We start from the raw sequence: 23,695 nt of genomic DNA, 5'->3' as shown, positions 1-23,695 counted from the left end.
TTTATAACAGTTAAACTTCGTGGTGTGGCATGTAGAGAAAAATGGAATATATTTTATTCCAGTCATAAATTAGATAGGCATATAGTTTTGTAGAAGTAGTAGCAGAAATGTTTATGATTAGTTCTCTTTAAGTTCTCTAAAGTGAGCGTTTCAAGACTTCAATATACAGCCTAAAGGCAGGAATCTTTATCACAATTACTCTATTTTGAATGTCCTCTCTATCCTTATTCTTACTTAAAGGTATTATTTTTATTGCTTTTATCCTTCAGTATCCAAATTAAAATTCACATTCTTAGAAAGCCTTCTCTGGGATCTCCTGTTACACACTTTTTCCTTTGTGTTTAAGGTTTGCCCAAAACTAAAAACAATTTTAATTAGTTTATTCAAATATTTGTTAATGTTATCATATTGCTTTAATGTTTCACTCCCTGATAGGGTGTGAAACTTTGAAAAGCAGGGACTATATTCTCATCATCTTTGAATCCCGGTATATAGCACATTGCCTGCAAGACTATAAACATTACTATTTATTTGACAAAGTGTGAACAAATGGTTTTGGTATCACAGATGTAAACAGTTTGACTGTTCATACCTAATACTTGTATGATACTTAGTAATCACCAAGCTTTGTTCTAAGAATTTATATAAATGTATTAATCTTTCCAATTGCTTTACAAAATAGATACTATTATAAGAAAGAGGAATCAAGTAACATGCCCTAAGTCACCTAGCTAATAAATGATAAAACTGGATTTCCAACTCAAGTCTGACTCTTAGCCATTATACTATTACTTCTACTCACCACATTGATAGGAGGAAGAAAATTCACCAAAATGTCCCAGCATTTAAGTGAGTTCATTACGATATATCTCTGTTGGATTAAACATATTAAGGTTAGATGGTAACAGGAAATTCAAGGATCTTTGGTATGGCTATATAAAATGTTTTAATTGCAAAATAGGAAAAAATGAATTACTTGATGATTTTATGTTAAACGTTTATTTTAGTGGCAAAAGTGTAGGTGATGGGAAATAACAGCTTGGAAAAATTATCTGTTAACTTTTTTTTTAAAGATTTATTTATACATGTAAGATCTGGGGTACAGGCCAGAGGTGTAGGGGGTGAGAGGATTCACCAGAGACAGAGTGGGGAACAGAACAGGCAGATTTACTGAAATACACTGCTGAGAGGAGCAGCGGGAGAGTCAGGAGAGGTCTGCTGCTCCATGTGGGTAGGTCCCTGGCCAGGGATCGAACTTGTGCTGCAGTGGCTGTGGATAGCGTCATATGTTGCGTCTTAACCCCTTGTGCCACCAGGGAGACCCTTATCTGTTAACATTAAGGGCTGAGGTTGAGTCTGGAAATTAAAACCTCATCTCCTTTTCACAAGTAGGGTTGCAGATATTTTAAAGTGCTGTTTGAAAATCATGGCTATCCACTAAAACTGTAGTCTTAAAACATTTTTTTTCACATACCTCCTAAAAGAATTTTGAAAAACTGCATCCCTTCGTACATTTTTAAGTTGTCATCATAAAGTTAAGTAATTGCAAAGTGTGATTTTTGATACATACAGACATTTAAAGATAAAGCTACTGTACTCCATATTTAATTGTATCTCATGGAATCTAATGATCTTATACTCACCATTATCCTTTGAAAAATTCATGAACAAATACTTTTTAACAACAGTAAATTTCATATAAGTCCTTTTTCTTTTTAAATTCGTATCCGTTGCACTGTTATATGAATTTTTTAGATCATTTATGCTTGTGTTTTTAATCACACTCATGCTTTTTAACAATAAAACTTTCTTGAATACATTTTTTAACAATTTCCTTTTAACATAAGGTTCTAAATGGTGTCCTGTTCTTTATATTTTTGTCAAATTGTTAGAGCTACATATTTGGCTTCTTGAACTTTGAAAAATTTCTTCTGTGTAACCTAATTGGCTGGATGAATTCTCAATCCTATCAACTAAATCAGATTTACTCTCTGACAGAAATCTGACATCATTTTTCAATTTAAATAAACATGTTAACATGTATTCCCATGACAACCATCTCTCTTCTGAATTTAGACTCTGAGAGAGAAAGATAAATAAGTGTTGGAGCTTTGCCTAGAGGTTATCCTTGGCCAAAATAAAATTCCACTGCCTTTATAATGCCTGTTCCCCCTTTCTTTACTGTGAGAGATAGTCCCTTAGGAATAATGCTTCTTTTGATAGAAAGGGACAGGGGCACTAATAGAACATTTACAATTTTATTACTCCCTCTCCTTTCCACAGTATGCTTGAATTCAGAACATCCAGGTGCCAGAGCACTCTATTTCTAATGCCAAACGTCACTGTTAAATAAGTAATAGGCAAGAATCCCTATTATTAGTGCTCCCATACTTGCTCTTTGAATCGTCCCTTTGGTGCCTGCAGATTCTTACATTCTAGGGCAGTGCACCTTGGCAAGAAAATTCAGAATGGGTGAGAAGTCAGTCAGTCTTTAGTAAAGTAAGAGAAGGGAATATATCCCTCTGGGATCAGGGGAGAGGATATTACATTAGGAAAGTAAAACTAACTTGATACATCAGAGGCCAGTCAGAGGAACATTCTTCAGGTAGGTTAATTATAGGAAAGAATATGTAAAGTTGAGTGTATAAAATCATTTAAAACCAAAGATTCCATTTGGTACTTGCAAAGTTTCATGTGCTTCTAGAGGTACATGTGAGTCCTGCAGGAAGACTAAATGCAAGGACAGAATGGATTGTTAGTTCCATGTGATCTTCTCAGACATTTGTATACAGATAATGATTTTTATCTCTAGTTTCATATTAAAAAAGGCAAGTGTGAGTATATGTGTGATGTGAAAAATTGCTCCTGACTGTTGTTGCTGATAATTACTAAACAGTAGATTTTGCTTTCATCCTATTAATTTATCTAATGAAGAAAACAAACATATCCTCAGAGCAGAGCCAGAATTGTTTATGGAAAGTGTTTGTGAAATTTTTCTTTAACGTTTAAAAATTGGGGGATTTAACATTAAAATTCAACTTTACACTTGAGAGTTGGAAAATATGGCAAAAACTGCATTTCCACTTGACAATCATTGGACCTGAGCTATGACTCTCTTCTTTAGGTAGTGCATGTGCTGATAGTTCACACATCTGTGTTTTCTGCCTGATCTTTGTAGGAATGTCCATTTCTCAGCCCTAATCTTGGGATAAATGCTAGTCTCTTTTCTTCTTGTTAGCATATTAGAATATTATTTAACTTGACAAATAGATAAATTTGATGGAATTACAAGGGCCTCCCCAGTGGCGCAGCGGTTGAGCGCTGGGTTGCGAAGCTGCCCGAAGCCTCCGCGGCGCCGGTTCGATTCCCGGCTGCTCCCCGGCCACCGGAGGAGGGTCCCTCATGGCACACAGACCTCTCCTGCCACCTGCTGCTCCCCTCAGCAGTGTACTTCAGTCCTTCTGCCTGCTCTGCTCCCCGCTCTGGCTCTGGTGAATTTTCTCACCCTCCGCGCTTCTGACTGTACCCAGTGCTTGTATAAATAAATAAATAAATCTTTAAAAAAAATTTGATGGAATTACTAATTGCTTGTGTTTTTTAAAGCATATCAAGCATTCTTAAAGAAGACAGTTAAATACTAATTTTTTTGGTCTAATTATTCCTAACCCTTGTTTTAGAATGAAACGTATATGTGTGTGTGTGTGTGTGTATATATATATATACACACACACACACATATATGTACATATATATACACACATATATATGACTTATTTATGCATATAAGATCTGGGGTACAGGACAGAGGAATGGGGGTATGAGAGGATTCACCAGAGACAGGGGAGCAGAACAAACATTTCTACTGAAATACACTGTTGAGGGAAACAGCAGATGAGACAGGAGAGGTCTGCTGCGCCATGTGGATAGCTCCCTGGCTGGGGCTTGAACTCATGCTGCAGTGTCTGGTGATAACTTGATAGCACTGAGACTTTTAACCTCTGTGCCACCTTTTAACCTCTGTGCCACCAGGGAGGCCCAGCAGTGTATTTTTTTATTCTTCTAATTTATTTCCCCTTTTCCTTTAGGCTTAGTACTATACTGATTGTAAAGAACAGTCTTGAAAGGCTAATTAGAGCAGTTGAAAAAATCTTAAGAATTAAAAAAAAAAAGCTTTTAGACAGATTATATTACCTTACTAGAAAAAAAGAAATATAAATGAAAATGGGATCATTTTTATGTATTAGCTAAAATTTATATTTTTCAATGTTGGTAAGGACATAGGAGAACAGTCACTCTCCTATACTGCCTGAAAGAAAGTAAATTTATACAATCTTATGGAGAGGAGTTTGAGAGTATATATCCAAAACCTCTTAAAAGATGCATTTTAATCACTCTTTCCATTTCTGGAAAGGAAATATTAGTCAGATATGCAAAGATAGATGTTGAAAGGTGGATATCACAATATTTTTATATTAGCAAAAAGTTGGGTGTAACTTAATTGTCCATCAAAAGAGAATTGGTTAAATCAATTACAGTGTATACTTAATATATGGGAATACCAAATAGCAGTTTAAAATGTGTCACTATTTGACTTGTAAATATGTAACTTAGAGAGGAGAGCCCCAACATCAAAAAATGGCAAGCCTAATATTATACTTTATTTTTATATAATATATTTTAATATTTTAGGAAAGTACTATTCTTTAAAGATTTATTTATTTATGCATATAAGAACTGGGGTACAGGCCAGAGGAGCAGGGAATGAGAGGATTCACCAGAGACAGAGTGGGGAACAGAACAGAGTGGGAATAGAACAGGCAGACTGACTGAAATATATTGCTGAGGGGAGCAGTGGGCAAGTCAGGAGAGGTCTGCTGCACCATGTGGGTAGCATCCTGGCCTGCTGGGGATGCTGCAGAGGTTGTAGCTTCACAGCATAGCTTCACAGTGCTATGCTTAACCCCTTGCGCCACCAGGGAGGCCCGGAAAGTGCTATTCTTTACCTGGTTATTATCAGATGGGTGCTGACTTGCATTCATTTGCCATGTTCAGGAAACATTAGCTGTCCTCTAGCTGGTGACATGTGTGATATGAGAAATGTATTTTTGTTACACAAGTGTATTTTTGTTACACAAGTGGAATATGTTGTCTCCTTTTCTAAGCCAAGACTAATATTTTGTTTCCAAAGGAAAATGCAAACATTTTTCATAGTATTCCTTCTGGACAGTTGAAGGTTTTGTTCCAAAAGCAACATTCATATATTCTTTTATTTTTCTTATCAAACTTAAAATAAGCCAGATAATATCATGAATCTATTTGTTTGTTTAATTTTTAAGAAACTTTACTTAGTGTGACATTTTTATTTTGGCACAGTAAATGGTAGCAAAACTAACAAACTGACATTATTATTCTAGAGAGATCCTAATTCAGGCTTTTGTTGATGTTGGGTAGAGACTGACATTTTGCATAAATATACTATATCCTAAATTAATTCCTTTCCCCCATTTTTTATGGAAAATGCAAATTTGATTCTTCCCATCAAATCTTTGATTAGACAAAGACTTTGTTTTTAAGTGTTTTGTATATTTCTAGCAGTTTTGTAGAACTTTTTTTTAAATGATAAAAGAACTAGAATATTTCACATTGATTATAATCTGTTGTTGGTCAAGCTTGATTTTAATATGCATTTAGTATATAAATGTTCATGTATAATAATGATGTAGTTAAGTTCCTTACATGTCGTTATTCAAATAAATCAGAAAAAGAATATATTTTTATTCTATGAGAAACTTCCAAATTTAATGTAAACTCACAAGGTTAATGTGAACTAGAACCCAATTTCTTGTGTTTTTATGTTTAAGAGCATGTTATTTAAATCCTTATTTACTCTCCAAGCTCATTCTTCATATGTTTTGAAAAAGATTTATATTTGCCATCATAATTATTTTTTGTAATATTTTTCCTACAGTTATGCAGAAGGCATGGAAGGAAAGAAATCCTCCAGCTCGAATCAAAGCAGCCTATCAAGCTTTAGAATTAAACAATGAGTGAGTTTGAAGTATATGGAAAATAAGTTTGTTTTGAAGAAAATCCATGAAATGATTGTTTCATTTTGTCTGCTCCTAAGACACTTGGAGTCATTAACACTCTTCTTTCTCTTTTTGCATAGACACAAAATTTACAGCATTCACTAACATCTGTATTTTGCTTCTGAAGTTATAAATATTTATCTATGTTTTTGAATAGAAATACTTTTTTAAATGGACAGAGAAGTAATGGGTGATAATATTTGATAGTTGAAGGGTCCTAAAGTTCTTATTCCACCTGTTTTAATTTTGTTTTTCATTTAGTCATTCATTGAAAGCATTCATTCAGTCCTGAGAACTTTAGTTGCTAATAGGATTGGAGGCATGAGAAAAGGATTCAAAATAAGTAAACCATATCTCTCATTTTATTTTTTCTTATTAACAGCATTCATTTTTTCATTGTTTAAAATATTTATTTATGCATACAAGAACTGGGATATAGGCCAGAGGTGTGGGGAAGATGAGAGGATTCATCAGGGACAGAGTTGGGGAGCAGAACTCTCGAAATATACTGCTGAGGGTAGCAGCTACAAGACAGGTCTGCTGCGCCATGTGGGTCACCTCCCGGGCGGGCAAGGGATCGAACTCATGCCGCAGTGGCTGGCAATAGCTTGATAGTGCTTTCTTAACCCCCTGTGCCACCAGAGGGGCCCCAACAGCATTAATTTTTTTAAAAAAGATTTATTTATGCATAGAAGAACTGGGGTACAGTCCAGATGTGTGGGGGGTGAGAGAATTCACCAGAGACAGAATGGGGAACAACAGGCAGACGACTGAAATATACTGCTGAGGGGAGCAGCGGGCGAGTCAGGAGAGGTCTGCTGCGCCATGTGGGTTGCTCCCTGGCTGACAGGGGGAATTGAACTCGTGCTGCAGTGGCTGCAGTTAGCTCTATAGGTTGTGTCTTAACCCCTTGCACCATCAGGCAGGCCCCTGCATTTAATTTTTTTTTTTTAAAGATTCATTTATTTATGTATACAAGAGCTGGGGTACAGGCCAGAGATGGGGGAGATGAGAAGATCCATCAGAGACAGAGTGGAGAACAGAACAGGCAGACTGACTGAAATACACTGCTGAGAAGAGCAGCAGGCGAGACAGGAGAGGTCTGCCTTGCCATGTGGGTCACTTCCCTGGTGGGCAGGGGATTGAACTTATGCCACAGTGGCTGGCAATAGCTTGATAGTGTTTTCTTTAACCCCTGTGCCACCAGGGGGACCCCAACAGCATTAATTTTTTATTGTTCTGTCACCTCTATCACCTAAGAAGAAAAAATGTAAAATCATAAGTTAACTTAATATTTAAATGAGACAGATCAGTATTAATCTAATACTAAATAAAGGTCAGAAGTGAAAATATGGCCCCAGTTGGGGTCAAAGAATACTTCCTAACATCATCCTCCATGTCCCTCATCCCCGACCTTCCCAACATAGGACAAAAATAGTAACGTAGGGAACTCCAAAAAGGAATGAATAAACTGGCAAAAACTCAGAATCAACTGTATTAAAACTCTAGGAATAAATGAAGTTTACAACAACCTGAAGAATGTTGAGCCAATTTTTTTTTTTAAAGATTTATATTTATTTATTTATTTATACAAGCACTGGATACAGTCAGAAGCGCGGGAGGGTGAGAGAATTCACCAGAGCCAGAGCGGGGAGCAGAGCAGGCAGAAGGACAGAAGCACACTGCTGAGGGGAGCAGCGGGCTGCAGGAGAGGTCTGCGCACCATGTGGGACCCTCCTCCTGTGGCTGGGGAGCAGCCGGGGATCGAACAGGTGCTGCAGAGGCTGCGGGCAGCTTCGCAACCTGGCGCTCAACCGCTGCGCCACCGGGGAGGCCCTGTTGAACCAATTTTAAAAACAGTTGAGTTAATGTAACAGCTTTGTGGTGTTTTATCTTACATTGGCCCTATCTCCTACTTTGTGAGTCAGTGGCAGCCTTCAGACAACAGTTTGCATTTTGGGTATAGGTTCCCGCTACCAGAAGAAGCAGAATGGAAGAATTGTGGCTGTTTATTTTGACCTGTCTGGTGACTCACTAATGGACCAGCCTAAGAGACATGCCTTTATTTCAGTTAATTTGGAACTCTCCCAGCACTGACACAGCTGTACTGTGAGGGTGGGGCAGGAGCATTTTTTGAAAATATTTAAAGGCAAGTGAATTAATCCCTGCTGCTGCAGGGGCAAATATTAGACAAACCAGAAAGCTTGGAAGGCAAGAATGGGGAATGAGATACTTTAAGAAGTAAAGGCTTTGAAAAGTTCTCACATATTCCTGGGAATCTCTAAGGTCCTGCATATGCTTAAGGTTGGGCACATGCCCAGAAAAGACTTGAGAAGGCCCTAGGCTCTTATGTCTACCTACCTTTTAGGTTCTACATATGCAGAAAGTGGAGGCCGAGACAAACTTGTTAACTACCTCACTAAATGTTGAGAGTATACCCATCACAAATACAGAAGTCATCTGCAAAGATTTTTTTCTAGTTTTGTTTTTGGTTCCAAAGTATTTAAGGAAATTTCTGTCAGATCACTTGTTTTTATTGTTTTAAAGATTATTTATGCATACAAGAACTGGGGTACAGGCCAGAGGTATGGGGGTGAGTGGGGAGCAGAACAGGTGGATCGCCTGAAATACACTGCTGAGGGGAGCACCGGGTGAGACAGGAGAGGTCTGCTGTAACACGTGGGTCAGCTCCCTGGCTGGGGCTTGGTGCTGCAGTGGCTGCCAGTAACACTATGAAGCTATTGGCACTATGTGCCACCAGGGAGGCCAAAGTCTTTTTTTCTTTAGAAGATGAAAATATAGATAAAGTTAGGGAAATGTGACATAGAGCAAAGGGACATATTCGAGTATGTTTGCTGTTTTTCTTAAAATTGCCTTGCTTGCTTGCTTTATAGCTGTGCCACTGCCTATGTTCTACTGGCTGAGGAAGAAGCAACAACTATTGTAGATGCTGAAAGGTTATTTAAACAGGCACTCAAGGCTGGAGAAACAATTTATAGAAGGTCACAGCAGTGCCAGCACCAAAGTCCTCAGCATGAAGCTCAACTAAGTAAGGAAATTTGAACTGACTTTTACCTGTCTTTTCACTCCTGTAATTGGTTCTTGTTTAAAACACAAAACAATTATTAAAAAAAATTAATACTATAAGTTAGCTACTTTTCATAAGCGATAACACATCTATTCACAAAATCTGTTAGCCAGCAAGACAGAAATGTGTACTAGCTTGTGGAAGGGAACAGATCTGCTCTGGCTTATGAGAATTGTGCTGCTCTGAGACTTAACAGTAATTTATTTCATATTAGAATTGGATTGGTCATTGGTGAAACACAACCCCAAAATATTCAAATTCAAGAGAGCCTGCTAGTGATAAGAAGAACATTTTTTCCCTCATCCTTACCCCTAGCAATAGTAGAGGTGCATCATTTGGTTTGCTCTGCAGATTGTATGTATCTCCATATAATGTCAGGAAGTAGCCACTTACAGAAACCAGCCTTATACTCAGCATTGATTCTTTCTTTGCTTGGTTTTTCCATGTGATATGTTTGAGATCATATGGAACATAGCCTCTGAGGTCCTCTCTTTCCAGTCTCAGGAATACTCTCCCAGTTATGATTGAGATACTGTTACCAAAGATATTTCAATGTATAATGCTGTTGCTTCGTGCTGTTTTGTTGTGGCCCAGAGTTTTAGTTTCATGATTTTGGCAGATAGTGGACAATAAATTGAAATATGTTTACATAATGCATTATCTGCTAGCAGTTAAGTTCTAAATCCTTTGTTAGTGGAAATTAAAATTTGGATAATGTTTTCCCTCTAAACTAAATATTGATGTGTACAGCATGTCTCATTAGTGCATCTTGTTATAGCACACAACTATGGGAATATATAATTATGCAGCCTGGAACTAATGAAACTACTTCTGTAGAAAAGTCATGCCATTTCTCTTTGTATCATCTCAACTACTGCTATTAGATGGTTAAAGAAATATTTGTTAGCTCTTTCTGGAAGTAGTTTATACTAGCCATGGAAATTCTGTTTTGAACATTTTTGTTTGTCAGTAATAGAGAATATTAAAATTGTAGATTGTTTATGTAGAAACTTAATAGGTTAATGTGTTTCTTTTATGTTAATATTAAAACGAAATTGTCAAGTATAAGCAAAATACTTTACATATACTATAAAGATTACCCGCTCTTAAGGGCAAAAGTAACTGTATATACATATATATTTTTAAGCTTTCATACTAAAAATGTCAAACACAGACAAAATACAATATGAGCTCCAATTTAATGTTCATCACCCAAATTCAACAACCTTTATAATTCCTCCATTCTGACACAATTTAGTTTTTTTTTTTAAAGATTTATTTATTTATACAAGCACTGGGTACAGTCAGAAGTGCGGGAGGGTAAGAGAATTCACCCGAGTCAGAGTGGGGAGCAGAACAGAGGCAGACTGACGAAATACACTGCTGAGGGGAGCAGCGGGCGTGGCAGGAGAGGTCTGCGTGCCATGTGGGACCCTTGCCTGCAGCTGGGGATCGAACCGGCGCTGTAGAGGCTGCGGGCAGCTTCGCAGCTCAGTGCTCAACTACTGTGCCACCGGGAGGCCCCACAATTTAGTTTTAATTAAATCTTCTAGGGCAAGGAAATAAAATTAATGGATAATGGTAATAAAATAACAAGTCATAATACAAGTGTAATAGTTGTGTCCTTTGTTTGTTTTTTTTAAATAGGGAGAGATACCAACGTACTGGTATATGTTAAAAGAAGATTGGCAATGTGTGCAAGGAAATTAGGAAGAATACGAGAAGCAGTAAAAATAATGAGAGATGTAAGGTTTTTGATGACTGGACCTTTATATTTGTTCCTCCAAAATACTGAAAATGTGGCTTAAATTTACAATATTTTAATGTCAAATCATTGGATTTTTACTTTGTAGTTTTTATAACAAGATAACTTTTTAATACGCATTCATTCTTAAGGGTTAAATCTCTGTGCTTTTGTTAGGAAACGAAATGATGTCTACTTTAATGATTCTGATTCAGCTCTGTTGAGTTCCTTTGTTAAAATTTTACTCTGCTTTTCCTTTTAATATACAGTTGATGAAAGAATTTCCTCCTCTTAGCATGTTGAACATCCATGAAAATCTCCTAGAATCACTTTTAGAATTACAGGCCTATGCAGATGTACAGGCAGTCCTAGCAAAATATGACGGTGAGTAATATCTGTATTAGTGGGTAGCATGATTACAATATTTTTTTAAATTTCACAATTACAAATATAACCCTATTCTTTTATTTGTTATTTTTGCTTTCTATTATTACCAGTTGTTATTTGGAATCTGCTGGTACAAGTTGGTATTAAGGATCTTTATCTTTTTAAATTGTGGTATCCTTGGTTTGCAACACTGTGTATAATTGAGGTGTATAGATTCACACCTGTTAAGATGTATGTTAGTACATCACATCCACCTCTAAAATATTCATAATCCTCTACCATAGACCATTGGACCTCCTCCCTGCTTTGTTCTCCACCTCATACCTTCCCCTTCTAGTAGCTTCAATTCTGCAGTTATTTCATTCAACACTTTTTGTTTCAGGTCTTTTTTTTTTTTTTAAAGATTTATTTTAGGACCTCCCCGGTGGCGCAGCGGTTGAGCTCTGGGTTGCAAAGCTGCCCGCAGCCTCTGCAGCGCCGGTTCTATCCCCGGCTGCTTCCTGGCCACAGGAGGAGGGTCCCACATGGTGCGCAGACCTCTCCTGCCTCCCGCTGCTCCCCTCAACAGTGTACTTCAGTCCTTCTGCCTGCTCTGCTCCCCGCTCTGGCTCTGGTGAATTCTCTCACCCTCCTGCGCTTCTGACTGTACCCAGTGCTTGTATAAATAAATAAATAAATCTTTAAAAAAAAAGATTTATTTTATGCATACAAGAGCTGGGGTACAGGCCAGAGATGTGGGGGGTGAGAGGATTCACTAGAGACAGAGTGGGGAACAGAACAGGCAGACTGACTGAAATACACTGCTGAGGGGAGCAGCGGGAGAATCAGGAGAGGTCTCCTCTGCTATGTGGGTTGCTCTCTGGCTGGCCAGGGATCAAACTTGTGCTGCAGAGGCTGCAGATTGCTTCATATTGCGGTGCTTAACCTCTTGTGCCATGCTTAACCCCTTGAGCCACTGGGGAGGCCCCTGTTTTAGGTCTTTTTGATATGAGCCATTCTCATGGATGTGAGATGGTATCTCATTGTGGTTTTGGTTTGTATTTCCCTGATAATAAGTGATGATGATAATTTTTTTATGTGTCTGTTGGCTGTCTGTATTTCTTCTTTGGAGAAGTATCTATTAAGATCTTTTGTCCAATTTTTGGTTGGGTGGTTTATTTTCTTATTGTTGAGCTGTGTGAGTTCTTAGTGGATCTTGGATATTAGCCTCTTGTTGGATATACGATATGTGAATATTTTGTCCCATTCTGTAGTGTCAATTCACTTTAATGATTTTTTTTTAAGATTTATTTATTTATTTATACAAGCACTGGGTACAGTCAGAAGCACGGGAGGGTGAGAGAATTCACCAGAGCCAGAGCAAGGAACAGAACAGGCAGACTGACAAAATACACTGCCGAGGGGAGCAGCGGGCACAGCAGGAGGGGTCTGTTGTGCCATGTGGGACCCTCGCCGGTGGCCAGGGATTGAACCGGTGCTGCAGAGGCTGCGGGCAGCTTCGCAGCCCAGCGCTCAACCCCTGCGCCACCGGGGCAGGCCCCTTTAATGATAACTTTTTTTGCTGTGCAGAAGTTTTTTAGTTTCATGAAGTCCTATTTGTTTATTTTTACTTTTGTTTCCCTTCCCCTTAGAGTCATCCCCAAATAACTGAAGCCAGTGTTGTTTAGTGTTGCACCTGTGTTTTCTTCTATGTAGTTTATGGTTTCAGGTTTTATATTCAAATATCTAATCCATTTTGAGTTAATTTTTGTGAATGGTATGAGATAGTGGTCTAGTTGCATGTGGCTTTTTCACAACAGCTTTCCAGAACCATTTGTTAAAGAGATTTACCTTATTTTGTTTTATGTGTGTGTGTACACACACACATACACACACACATACGCACACACTTTTGGTTCCTTTGTCATGGGCTAACTCTTCATATAAGTGTGGGTTTATTTCTGGACTCTCAATTCTATTCCATTGGTATGTTTCTATTTTTATTCCAATACTTTACTGTTTTGATTACTCTAGCTTTGTGCTATCGTTTGTTAGCAACATTTGTTGAGTAGGTTTCACCATTGTGCTAAGGACTTTCACACATATACTTTAATCTTTGCCAGAAAAGTACCATTTCCCTATTTTGGGAGGAGAAAACAGGTTAAACTTGTTCAAAGACGCATAATTAGTAAAGAGTAAAGTCAAGATTTAATCTTACATCTTCCAACTGTATGTCCACATTCTTCTGCTACTATCTTATATCTGTTGGATTTGTACTATAAATTATTCTTATTAGAAATTGTTTTAAAATATTTTTTGTGGGGCCTCCCCTGGTAGCACAACAGTTGAGTGCTGGACTACGAAGCTGCCCTCAGCCTCTGCAGCGCCGGTTCGATCCCCGGCTGCCGGCAAGGGTCCCACATGGTGCGCAGACCTCTCCTGCCATGCCCACTGCTCCCCTCAGCAGTGTATTTCATCATTCTGCCTGTTCTGTTCTCCGTTCTGGCTCTGGTGAATTCTCTCACCCTCCCGCCCTTCTGACTGTATCCGGTGCTTGTATAAATAAATAAATAAAAAAAAAATTTTTAAAGATTTATTTATGTATACAAGAACAGGGGTACAGGCCAGATTCGCGGGAGGGTAAGAGAATTCACCAGAGCCAGAGCGGGGAACAGAACAGGCTGACTGACGAAGTACACTGCTGAGGGGAGCAGCGGGCGGCAGGAGAGGTCTGCGCACCACGTGGGACCCTTGCCCGGCAGCCAGGAATTGAACTGGTGCTGCAGGGGCTGTGGGCAGCTTCGCAACCCAGCACTCAACCGCTGCGCCACCGGGGAGGCCCCTAAATAAATAAATCTTTTTTTTTTTTTTAATAGAGGCATGTTTTATTTATTTATTTGTTTGTTTGTTTTTGTTTATACATGCACTGGGTACAGTCAGAAGCGCGGGAGGGTGAGAGAATTCACCAGAGCCAGAGCGGGGAGCAGAGCAGGCAGAAGGAACAAAGTACACTGCTGAGGGGAGCAGCGGGCGGCAGGAGAGGTCTGCGCGCCATGTGGGACCCTCCTCCGGTGGCCGGGGAGCAGCCGGGGATTGAACCGGCGCCGCAGAGGCCGCGGGCAGCGTCGCAACCCAGCGCTCAACCGCTGCGCCACCGGGGAGGCCCTAAATAAATAAATCTTTAAAAGAATAAAATAAAATAAAATAATTTTGTGATTCCTACCTAAGTTGGAAATTATTATTACAGATATAAGCCTTCCAAAGTCAGCAGCAATCTGTTACACAGCAGCACTACTGAAGACAAGGACTGTTTCAGATAAGTAAGTTATTATGTAAACTACAATAATTTAGACTGCTAAATTCAATATTATGTTTTTCCTTCATTAACTTTAAGTAGTATTCTTTTTCTCCCTACTTACTTCCTTTTGAATAACCTTGATCTTATGGGGTTTTGAGCCATTTTATTACATGTAGTAGAAAGAGCAAGGTTCTTAGAACTAAGCAAGCTTGTCTTCAAATTCAGTCTACCATATATCTTTTATGGGACTTTGGGCAAGTAAATCAGTTTGATTCTATAAAATGAGACTCCTTTGTAAAGTGAGAATAATAATATTGTAGGGTGTTTGTGTGTGGATTAAGTATACTAGATGGCTAAAGAAAGTTTGTAGACTGTAGCTGTATCGTAATGATAAGGTATGTGGTCAACAAATAGGTTTCATATTATCTGTTCTGAGATTATAATTCTGTGTTACTGTTTTTCATGTATTTTTGACTGCCTTTAATGAATTTCTCTTTATTTCACAGATGATACTCAGAAACCAATCAATAAGTGACTTTTTTTTTTCACTTTAGGTTACTGTGCCTTGATATAATTAGAATTGAGTATTCAATCTGTTTCCTTTTAATGAGAACTTGATAAAAATATACTTTTATTACAGAAGATTCTCTGAACGTCCTTGTGTGACATTTCTTATTACCTTTCCCAGAGTATGCCTCCAATGGACTTTTCCTAAACACTTTCTTCACATAAATTTGAAGATTTCTATTTTTTATGCTGCCTTTTAGTTTATATGCTTTATTATATTAGCTTTTATTTCATATTTAGTGGTTATTTGTCTTTGTCTTTGGCCATTACCAAAAGCCTCTGATTCAAGGGAATAGATTTTATCTAAACGTATCTATATATACTTTATGAAATATAATACACATATATTTTTTATATTCATTGCTTCTTCTCTTATTTTCTTACAGATTTTCACCAGAAACAGCCTCCAGAAGAGGGTTAAGCACAGCAGAAATTAATGCTGTGGAAGCAATTCATAGAGCCGTGGAATTTAATCCTCATGTCCCAAAAGTGAGAACTTTTTGATGAAAATATACTTTTATATAAGTTTATTAAATTGATGACATACAGTGTATAGACCAAAGCTTAGGTCTCCATAATTTGGGTCAGAATTGTTTTAGTTTTCTGTATTTTGATGCTTACTACTTGCCTTAAAGTGGGTGTTAACAGGCATATAGAAAGGGTTATAGAAGCAGTGCTTCACTATAAGCTTTATAATAGCTCTCAGAATAAAATTAGAAGTTGTTCATTTAGCTATTCTTTTTACTATAGTTACAATAAGAATAAAATATCTTATAAGTTATTCGTATTTCATTATTCACATTCATTAAATCAAATTTCCTATTACTGTAAATATTTTTTACATGTAGACAGATGCCAAAACTTTGAGCTAGGACTGGGTGTACAAAGACTGAAGACAGATAGATTTAAATAATTAATGATGGGAAATAAATGTGGAAATTCCCAGAAAAACTTACGAGTTGATGTTTATTTAGTCTCAAATGAAACTATACCTTACCCATTTGTCTTTTTATTCTACACCTTGCAGACATGTGACTTATTGGTTAATATTTGTGTGTTTTCACCTAAGATTAAATTTTAGGTTTTAGAAACAAAAACCCACATATGGAATTATAGAATACTTAAGAATAGATGCCTTTGCTTCAAAATGAAATTATAACTATTAATTCCAGTTAAGTGTGTGTTAATGAAATTGGGAAGCTAGTAAACATTAGGAAATGAATCTTTAAAAGATAAATTCTAAGAAGTAGAAATTGTCAGTCCATTAGAATAAGTAAAGATATTCAAGAAGATTACTGAAATCTAAGAATGTGTTAACAATACAAATATAACAAACATTTTCTCATTGAGTGACACTAGTACTAAAATATAAATAAAACATTTATGGTGCATTATAATATACAACAAAGTATACACACACAAAACATTTATTTTAATGATTTATTATAAAACAAATGAAGTCAAGAAAGAACATTACTAGCCCTAAGAAGCCCTCAGAAGTCCCCATGACTGTTCTTTCCTAATTACAGCTTCTTCCCTCCTGCCTAAAGGTAATTGCTAGTTTGACATTAATTATATTCACTTGCTTTTTTCTTATATTTGTGATGTGTACTTTTCCTTTATTGTTGCCTTTATAAAATAGATTAAGGTGTTATCCCTCTTTATTTTTAATTCTCTAGAGTAATTTGTATAAAATTAAAATTACTTTTGCCTTAAACAGTTAATAGAAATTGTTGATAAAGGCATCTGATTATAGAATTTTCCTTGTGAGAATGATTTTAATTACTAATTTTATTTCTTTTGTTTAATATTTTAATTACAAATTCAATATTTTACCTATTCCAGAGCTTTTCAAATTTCTTCTTCTTTCTTGTGTTTGTTTTGGTAAGTTGTGCCTTTCTAGAAATAAATTTCATCCAGTTTTCAAATTTATTGGCATAATCACTAAAACCTTTTGTTACCTTGTTAATAGTTACAGGATCCATTGTAATATCCACTTTTTAATTCCTAATACTGGCCACCATTTCTTCCCTGTGATTTGATTCCCCAGAGATCTATTGATTTTATTAGTCTTTGCAAAGAACCAAACTCTGGCTTTTTTGATTCTCTCTAATATTTGTTTTCTGTTTTATTCATTTCTACCCATTATGGCCTTCCTTTCACTCTGTTTTTTATTTTTTATTTCCTTTATCTTTATACATAGGTACTGAACTCATTACCTTTCAGCCTTTCTTCTTTCTAACATTCATTAAAGTCTGTTAACCTCTTTCTAAGTATAATTTTAACTATACATCATGGCAATATATTTATATAATTTTGTCAAAATATTTTCTAATTTCCATAATTATTTCCACTTTGATTTAGAGATAATTTACTTAGAAGTATATTTCTTAATTTCTAAAAATATGAAGATTATCTATCAGTGATTTTTGCATAACTACATGGTGATAAGAGAACATACTCTGATCTCACTCCTCTGAAACATTTTCAATTCTTGATTTCTGTTTATTTTTCTTTTTTTTAAAAAAATTTATTCTTATTTATTTATACATACAAGAACTGGGGTGTAGGCCAGAAGTGTTGGGGATGAGAGGATTCACCAGAGAGAGAGTGGGGAGCAGAACAGGTAGATCTACTGAAATACACTGCTGAGGGGAACAGCAGGTGAGACAGTAGAGGTCTGCTTTGCCATGTGGATTAGGTTCCTGGCTGGTGATTGAACTCTTGCCTCATTGGCCGGTGATAGCTTGATAGGACTAAGACCTTATTTAACCCCTGTGCCATCAGGGAGACCCAATTTCTCTTATTTTTTGCATGTTGTGTCACATATAATTTCTAATTCTCTACCAAAATTTTAAATGTAGTCTTTTACTCTTTGAAACAGTTTAAAGTAGTTATCTTAAAGTCTCTCTCTGATAATGCCAATATCTGGAACTTTTGTCTATCTCTGTTAATCTGTTTTTTCTGCTGCATCATGATCTTGTTGTCTTGGTTATCTCTCATGACTGATTTTCTTTGTGTGCCACATATTTAATTTAAAAAACTGTAGAAAATACTTTTAAATGAAATTCTGTGCTCTGTCCTGCAGACTGGTTAACAGAATGAATTCCACAACTAAAATGCCTGATTTGAATTCTGGCTCTATTACTTCTTATTTGTTATTAAGATTAAATGGGTTTATATTTTTAAAGTGCTTAGAAGAGTGCCTAACACATAATAAGCATAACAGAAGTGATTGTTACTGGAGTAGGGAGTCCATCCCTTGTATGAGAAAGTAAGCAGCAATTACTAATCAGAACTACCTTAATTAAATACACCATTAAGATAACTAAAATTTGTATTTAACGCCTACTCAAAATAGCAAAATATGAATTGTCTATTCCCTATGGTTGTGGACCTTTGCTTCAAAATCCCTCTCAAAATAATACTCAGCAGTAACAATTCTAATGATGTACATTGGAGTTTAAATCTATTGCTGGGGGCCTCCCCGGTGGCGCAGCGGTTGAGCGCTGGGTTGCGAAGCTGCCCGCGACCTCTGAGGCGCCGGTTCGATCCCCGGCTGCTCCCCGGCCACCGGAGGAGGGTCCCACCTGGCGCGCAGACCTCTCCTGCCGCCCGCTGCTCCTCTCAGCAGTGTACTTTGGTCCTTCTGCCTGCTCTGCTCCCCACTCTGGCTCTGGTGAATTCTCTCACCCTCCCGTGCTTCTGACTGTGCCCAGTGTATGTATAAAACAAAACAAGCAAACAAACAAACAAACAAACAAACAAATAAATAAATCTATTGCTGGGGGCACGTGAGTGCAAGAAGGGCAGTAAAAATCTCAGGTATTATCCTAATTTTAAAATTTGGGCCTTCCCAGTGGTGCAGCGGTTGAGCTCTGGGTTGCGAAGCTGCCCGCAGCCTCTGCAGCACCAATTCGATTCCCAGCTGCTCCCCGGCCCCTGGAGGAGGGTCCCACATGACGTGCAGACCTCTCCTGCCACCCGCTACTCCCCTCAGCAGTGTACTTTGGTCCTTCTGCCTGCTCTGCTCCCTGCTCTGGCCCTGGTGAATTCTCTCACCCTCCTGCGCTTCTGACTGTACCCAGTGCTTGTATAAAGAAACAAACAAACAAACAAATAAATAAAATTAGATTGTTGGGGCCTCCCCTGGTGCTGCAGCGGTTGAGTGCTGGGCTGTGAAGCTGCCTGCAGCCTCTGCAGCGCCGGTTCATTCCCTGGCCGCCGGCGAGGGTCCCACAAAAAAAAAAAAAAAAAAAAAAAAATTAATCCCCAGATTGAATCTAGACACTAGATATTCTGATGCTTTTTAGGCATACTTTAAAAAATTTAAACACACATTCTCTCTCTCTCTCTCTCTCTCTCTCTCTCTCTCTCTCTCTCTGAAATACTATAAAACAATTCTGAAAAAAAAGAAAACCTAAATAAACAGATACCATGTTTATGGTTTGGAAGACTCCATATTTTTTTTTAAAAAAGATTGGATTATTGGGCCTCCCCGGTGGCGCAGCGGTTGAGCGCTGGGTTGCAAAGCTGCCCGCGGCCTCTGTGGCGCCAGTTCGATCCCCAACTGCTCCCTGGCCACCGGAGGAGGGTCCCACATGGCACGCAGACCTCTCCTGCCGCCTGCTGCTCCCCTCAGCAGTGTACTTCGGTCCTTCTGCCTGTTCTGCTCCCCGCTCTGGCTCTGGTGAATTCTCTCACCCTCCCGCACTTCTGACTGTACCCAGTGCATGTATAAACAAAACAAACAAACAAACAAATAAATAAATAAATAACATGCCTCTATTAAAAAAATAAAAATAAAAAGATTGAATTATTGATACAAGAACTGGGGTACAGACCAGAGGTGCGGGAGGGTGAGAGAATTTACCAGTGACAAAGTGGGGAGCAGAACAGGCAGACGGACCAAAGACCCTGCTGAGGGGAGCAGCGGGCGAGGCAGGAGAGATCTGTCCCGTCATGTGGGTTTCTCCCAGGCCGGCCGGGAATTGAACCCATGCTGCAGAGGCTGCAGACAGCTTCACAGTGCAGCTCTCAACCCGCTGCACCACCAGGGAGGCCCAAGACTCAATATTGTTAAGATCACAGTTCTCCCCAACTCAATCTATAAATTCAGAGAAGACCCTATTAAAATCCTAGCAGACTTGTTTATGGAAATTGACAGACTCATCCTAAAATGTATGTGGAAATGCCAAGGACCTATAATAGCCAAAACAATTTTGAAAAGAACAAAATTAGAGAATTTACACTACTCAGTTTCAAGACATTTTAGAGTTGTAATTACTAAGATGTATGATAATGGGGCTTCCCTGGTAGCGCAAGGGGTTAAATCTCAGCACTATGAAGCAATCCACAGCCACTGCAGCAAGAGTTCAATCCCTGGGCCAGGGATCTGACCCACACAGTGCAGCAGACCTCTCCTGTCTCACGGGCTGCTCCCCTCAGCAGTGTAGCTCAGTAGATGTGCCTGTACTGCTCCCCACTCTGTCTCTAGTGAATCTTCTTACCCCCCCACACCTCTGGCCTATACCCCATCTCTTGTATGCATAAATAAATCTTTAAAAAAAGATATATGATAATGGCATATATACAAAAATGAATCAAAAATGGATCATAAGTCTAAATGTAAGAAGTAAATAAGAGAAGGGGAAACAAGAAAGTCTTTGTGACCTTAGTTTAGGCAAAGATTTCTTTAAAAGAACAATACATAAATAAATAAATGGGGTGTCCTAAGACATTTTTCTTCAAAAGACAATCATTAAGAAAATGGAAAGAGGGCCTTCCCTGCTGGCGCAGTGGTTGAGCACTGGGCTGCGAAGCTGCCCGCAGCCTCTGCAGCGCTGGTTTGAAACCTGGCCGCTGGCGAGGGTCCCACATGGTGCACAGGCCTCTCCTGCCATGCCCACTGCTCCCCTCAGCAGTATACTTCATCAGTCTGCCTGTTCTGTTCCCCACTCTGGCTCTGGTGAATTCTCTCACCCTCCTGCGCTTCTGACTGTACCCAGTGTTTGTATAAATAAATAAATAAATAAATCTTTAAAAATAAAGAAAAAAAGAAAATGGAAAGACGTACTAAAGACTAGGAGAAAATATTTGCACGTCATATATTTGTTAATGGACTTAAATATAGAGTCAATAATACGAGGAAAAACTCAATAATAACTGAGCAAGAGGAAAAACTCAGTAACAAGAGGAAAAACAACTCAAAACATGGGTTTGAATAGTCACTTCACCAAAGAAGATAAATAAGTAGTAAGCATTTGAAATCCAAATTAAAATCACTATTGATACTACTTTATGCCCATTAAAATGGTTAAATTGATAAAAAGATCAGTTGTTTCCTAGGGCTGGAGGTGAGGGTGAGGATTGACTTATGAAGAAAGGCATGAGGGAACTTTCTGTGGTTATGGTGTACAAATATACAAATTTTTTAAAATCATTGAACTACATAATTACTATGGCAAATTTTATGACATGTAACATATACCTCAATAAAAGATATATGTAACGTATATATATATAAACTTTAACATTTTAAAATAATTTTTATTTATAGATAGAAATTTATGTGTTTTCTTTCTCAAATAAATGTCAAAACCAGTTGACAGTTCAGCTCCATCAAATTAATTCAGCTAAGGAGAATGGCACTTTAACCTTGCATTATTGTTTGTAAATACTTTAAGCTGGGTATTTTCAGACAGTATGTATGGTTATTAAGTTGTTTTTAAAAGAAATGTTAAACAAGTTGGATAATATCCCAAATAAATAACGTTAGACTTAAGATTAGAGCTGTGGTATTTATGGCTGTTTTTGCTAGGGTTTTATAAAGGATGAAGGTATATACAGATCTCTCTCTCTTCCCCTCTTTGCCTCTCCCTTCTCCCTCACACCTCCTTTTCCTCCTTTTTTTCTCTCTTCCTCTCTTGCTCTCTCTCCTGTTAGAGTTTTTATTCCCGACTCTTTGCAAGTCAAACAAACAGAAAGGACTCTACAGGTTTTGTTCCTCAAACTTCAACCATGAGTTGTGATAACTTACTTGACTGAGTGAACAGTGACATATTAATCTATGTATTTTATTTATTTTCTTTAAGATTTATTTTATTCATTTATGCATATAAGAGCAGAGGTGCGGGGTGCTGAGAAGATTCACCAGGGACAGAGTGGGGAACAGAGCAGGCAGACTAACTGAAATACACTGCTGAAGGGAGTAACGGAGAGACAGGAGAGGTCTGCTGCACCATGTGGCTTAGCTCCCTAGCTGGTGATCAAACTCATGCTGCAGTGGCTGCCGATAGCTTCATAGTGCTGAGACTTAACTCCTTGCATCACTAGGGAGACCCCAATCTGTATATTTTAAATGTTCTTTTTTTTAAATCTTTTTTTTTTAAAGATTTATTTATTTATACAAGAACCGGGGTACAGGCCAGATGCGTGGGAGGGTGAGAGGATTCACCAGAGACAGAGAGGGGAACAGAACAGGCAGACTGACTGAAATACACTGCTGAGAGGAGCAGCGGGCTAGACAGGAGAGGTCTGCCGCGCCATCTGGTTTTCAACCTGGCCAGCCAGGATCGAACCTGCGCTGCAGAGGCTGCAGACAGCTTCACAGCGCAGCGCTCAATCACCTGTGCCACCAGGGAGGCCCTATTTTAAATGTTCTTTTAGTCTTACAAATTTATTTTGAAAATTTATCAAATTTTATATGAATTTATCAAATTTTATATGAATAGCAAAGATTAGCTATTTTAGCAGGAAATATTTTTTGACAGTTTTCCACATAGCTAATAGAAATGGCTGTAGGGCTGGAGCTGTGTGATTAGTTAAAGCTGGAAACTATTAGAAGTGCAATGAGAAATATCATATAAATCATCTAAATCTCTGGGCTATGAATTTGCTTTAGATATTTCATTAATATTGATTGATTATACATATTTTTTTAATCTACCAAATGAATTTCAGTGTACAGTAACTATGATTGTACAATGATAAAATTAGAACAGCATGTTTTCATGGTTTTTTTTTTCCCCACCTTTTTTTTTTAAAAAAAAGATTTATTTATTTATACAAGCACTGGGTACAGTCAGACGCGCGGGAGGGTGAGAGAATTCACCAGAGCCAGAGCGGGGAGCAGAACAGGCAGAAGGACCGAAGTACACTGCTGAGGGGAGCAGCGGGCGGCAGAAGAGGTCTGCGCGCCATGTGGGACCCTCCTCCGCTGGCCGGGGAGCAGCTGGGGATCAAACCGGCGCTGCAGAGGCTGCGCGCAGATTTGCAGCCCAGCGCTCAACCGCTGCGCCACCGGGGAGGCCCTGTTTTCACGGTTTTTGACTTTTCTTTATCACCTAGTTATGTCTTTGGTTCAGGTAGCATTTTCTTTTTAGTATCCAAACGAAGAAAATTGTACATTTCTCACTACTGTAGAAATTGTTGGTTTTTACATTTTATAGTAGAAAATGTTTCATAAATTCTAAATATTCCATAGCTTCCTGTTTTAGTAATTCTAATGTTTCATATTTTTTATATCTAACCATCAAGGAGTG

General features: G+C 38.1%; 1 protein-coding gene across 3 annotated transcripts in view; it reads left to right on the top strand.

Moving 5' to 3' along the window:
• Positions 1-23,695, top strand: part of ST7L (suppression of tumorigenicity 7 like) — a gene marked incomplete at both ends in the record, with an annotated part of 53,301 nt that overhangs the window by 10,931 nt on the left and 18,675 nt on the right. For 2 of the 3 annotated variants that reach the window (XM_084243370.1, XM_084243368.1), the window contains 6 exons: positions 5,969-6,047; positions 8,984-9,138; positions 10,825-10,922; positions 11,191-11,305; positions 14,535-14,607; positions 15,539-15,641. In XM_084243370.1, coding sequence (XP_084099496.1) covers positions 5,969-6,047; positions 8,984-9,138; positions 10,825-10,922; positions 11,191-11,305; positions 14,535-14,607; positions 15,539-15,641 — 623 coding nt within the window. The remainder of the gene's footprint in view (positions 1-5,968; positions 6,048-8,983; positions 9,139-10,824; positions 10,923-11,190; positions 11,306-14,534; positions 14,608-15,538; positions 15,642-23,695) is intronic. The other variant, XM_084243369.1, reaches the window with a different exon arrangement.

Source organism: Talpa europaea (assembly GCF_964194135.1).
Source record: "Talpa europaea genome assembly, chromosome: 9".
NCBI classification, from domain to species: domain Eukaryota; kingdom Metazoa; phylum Chordata; class Mammalia; order Eulipotyphla; family Talpidae; genus Talpa; species Talpa europaea.
Note: the sequence above shows the minus strand (reverse complement) of the source record. Positions and strands in the feature narration are given on the sequence as shown.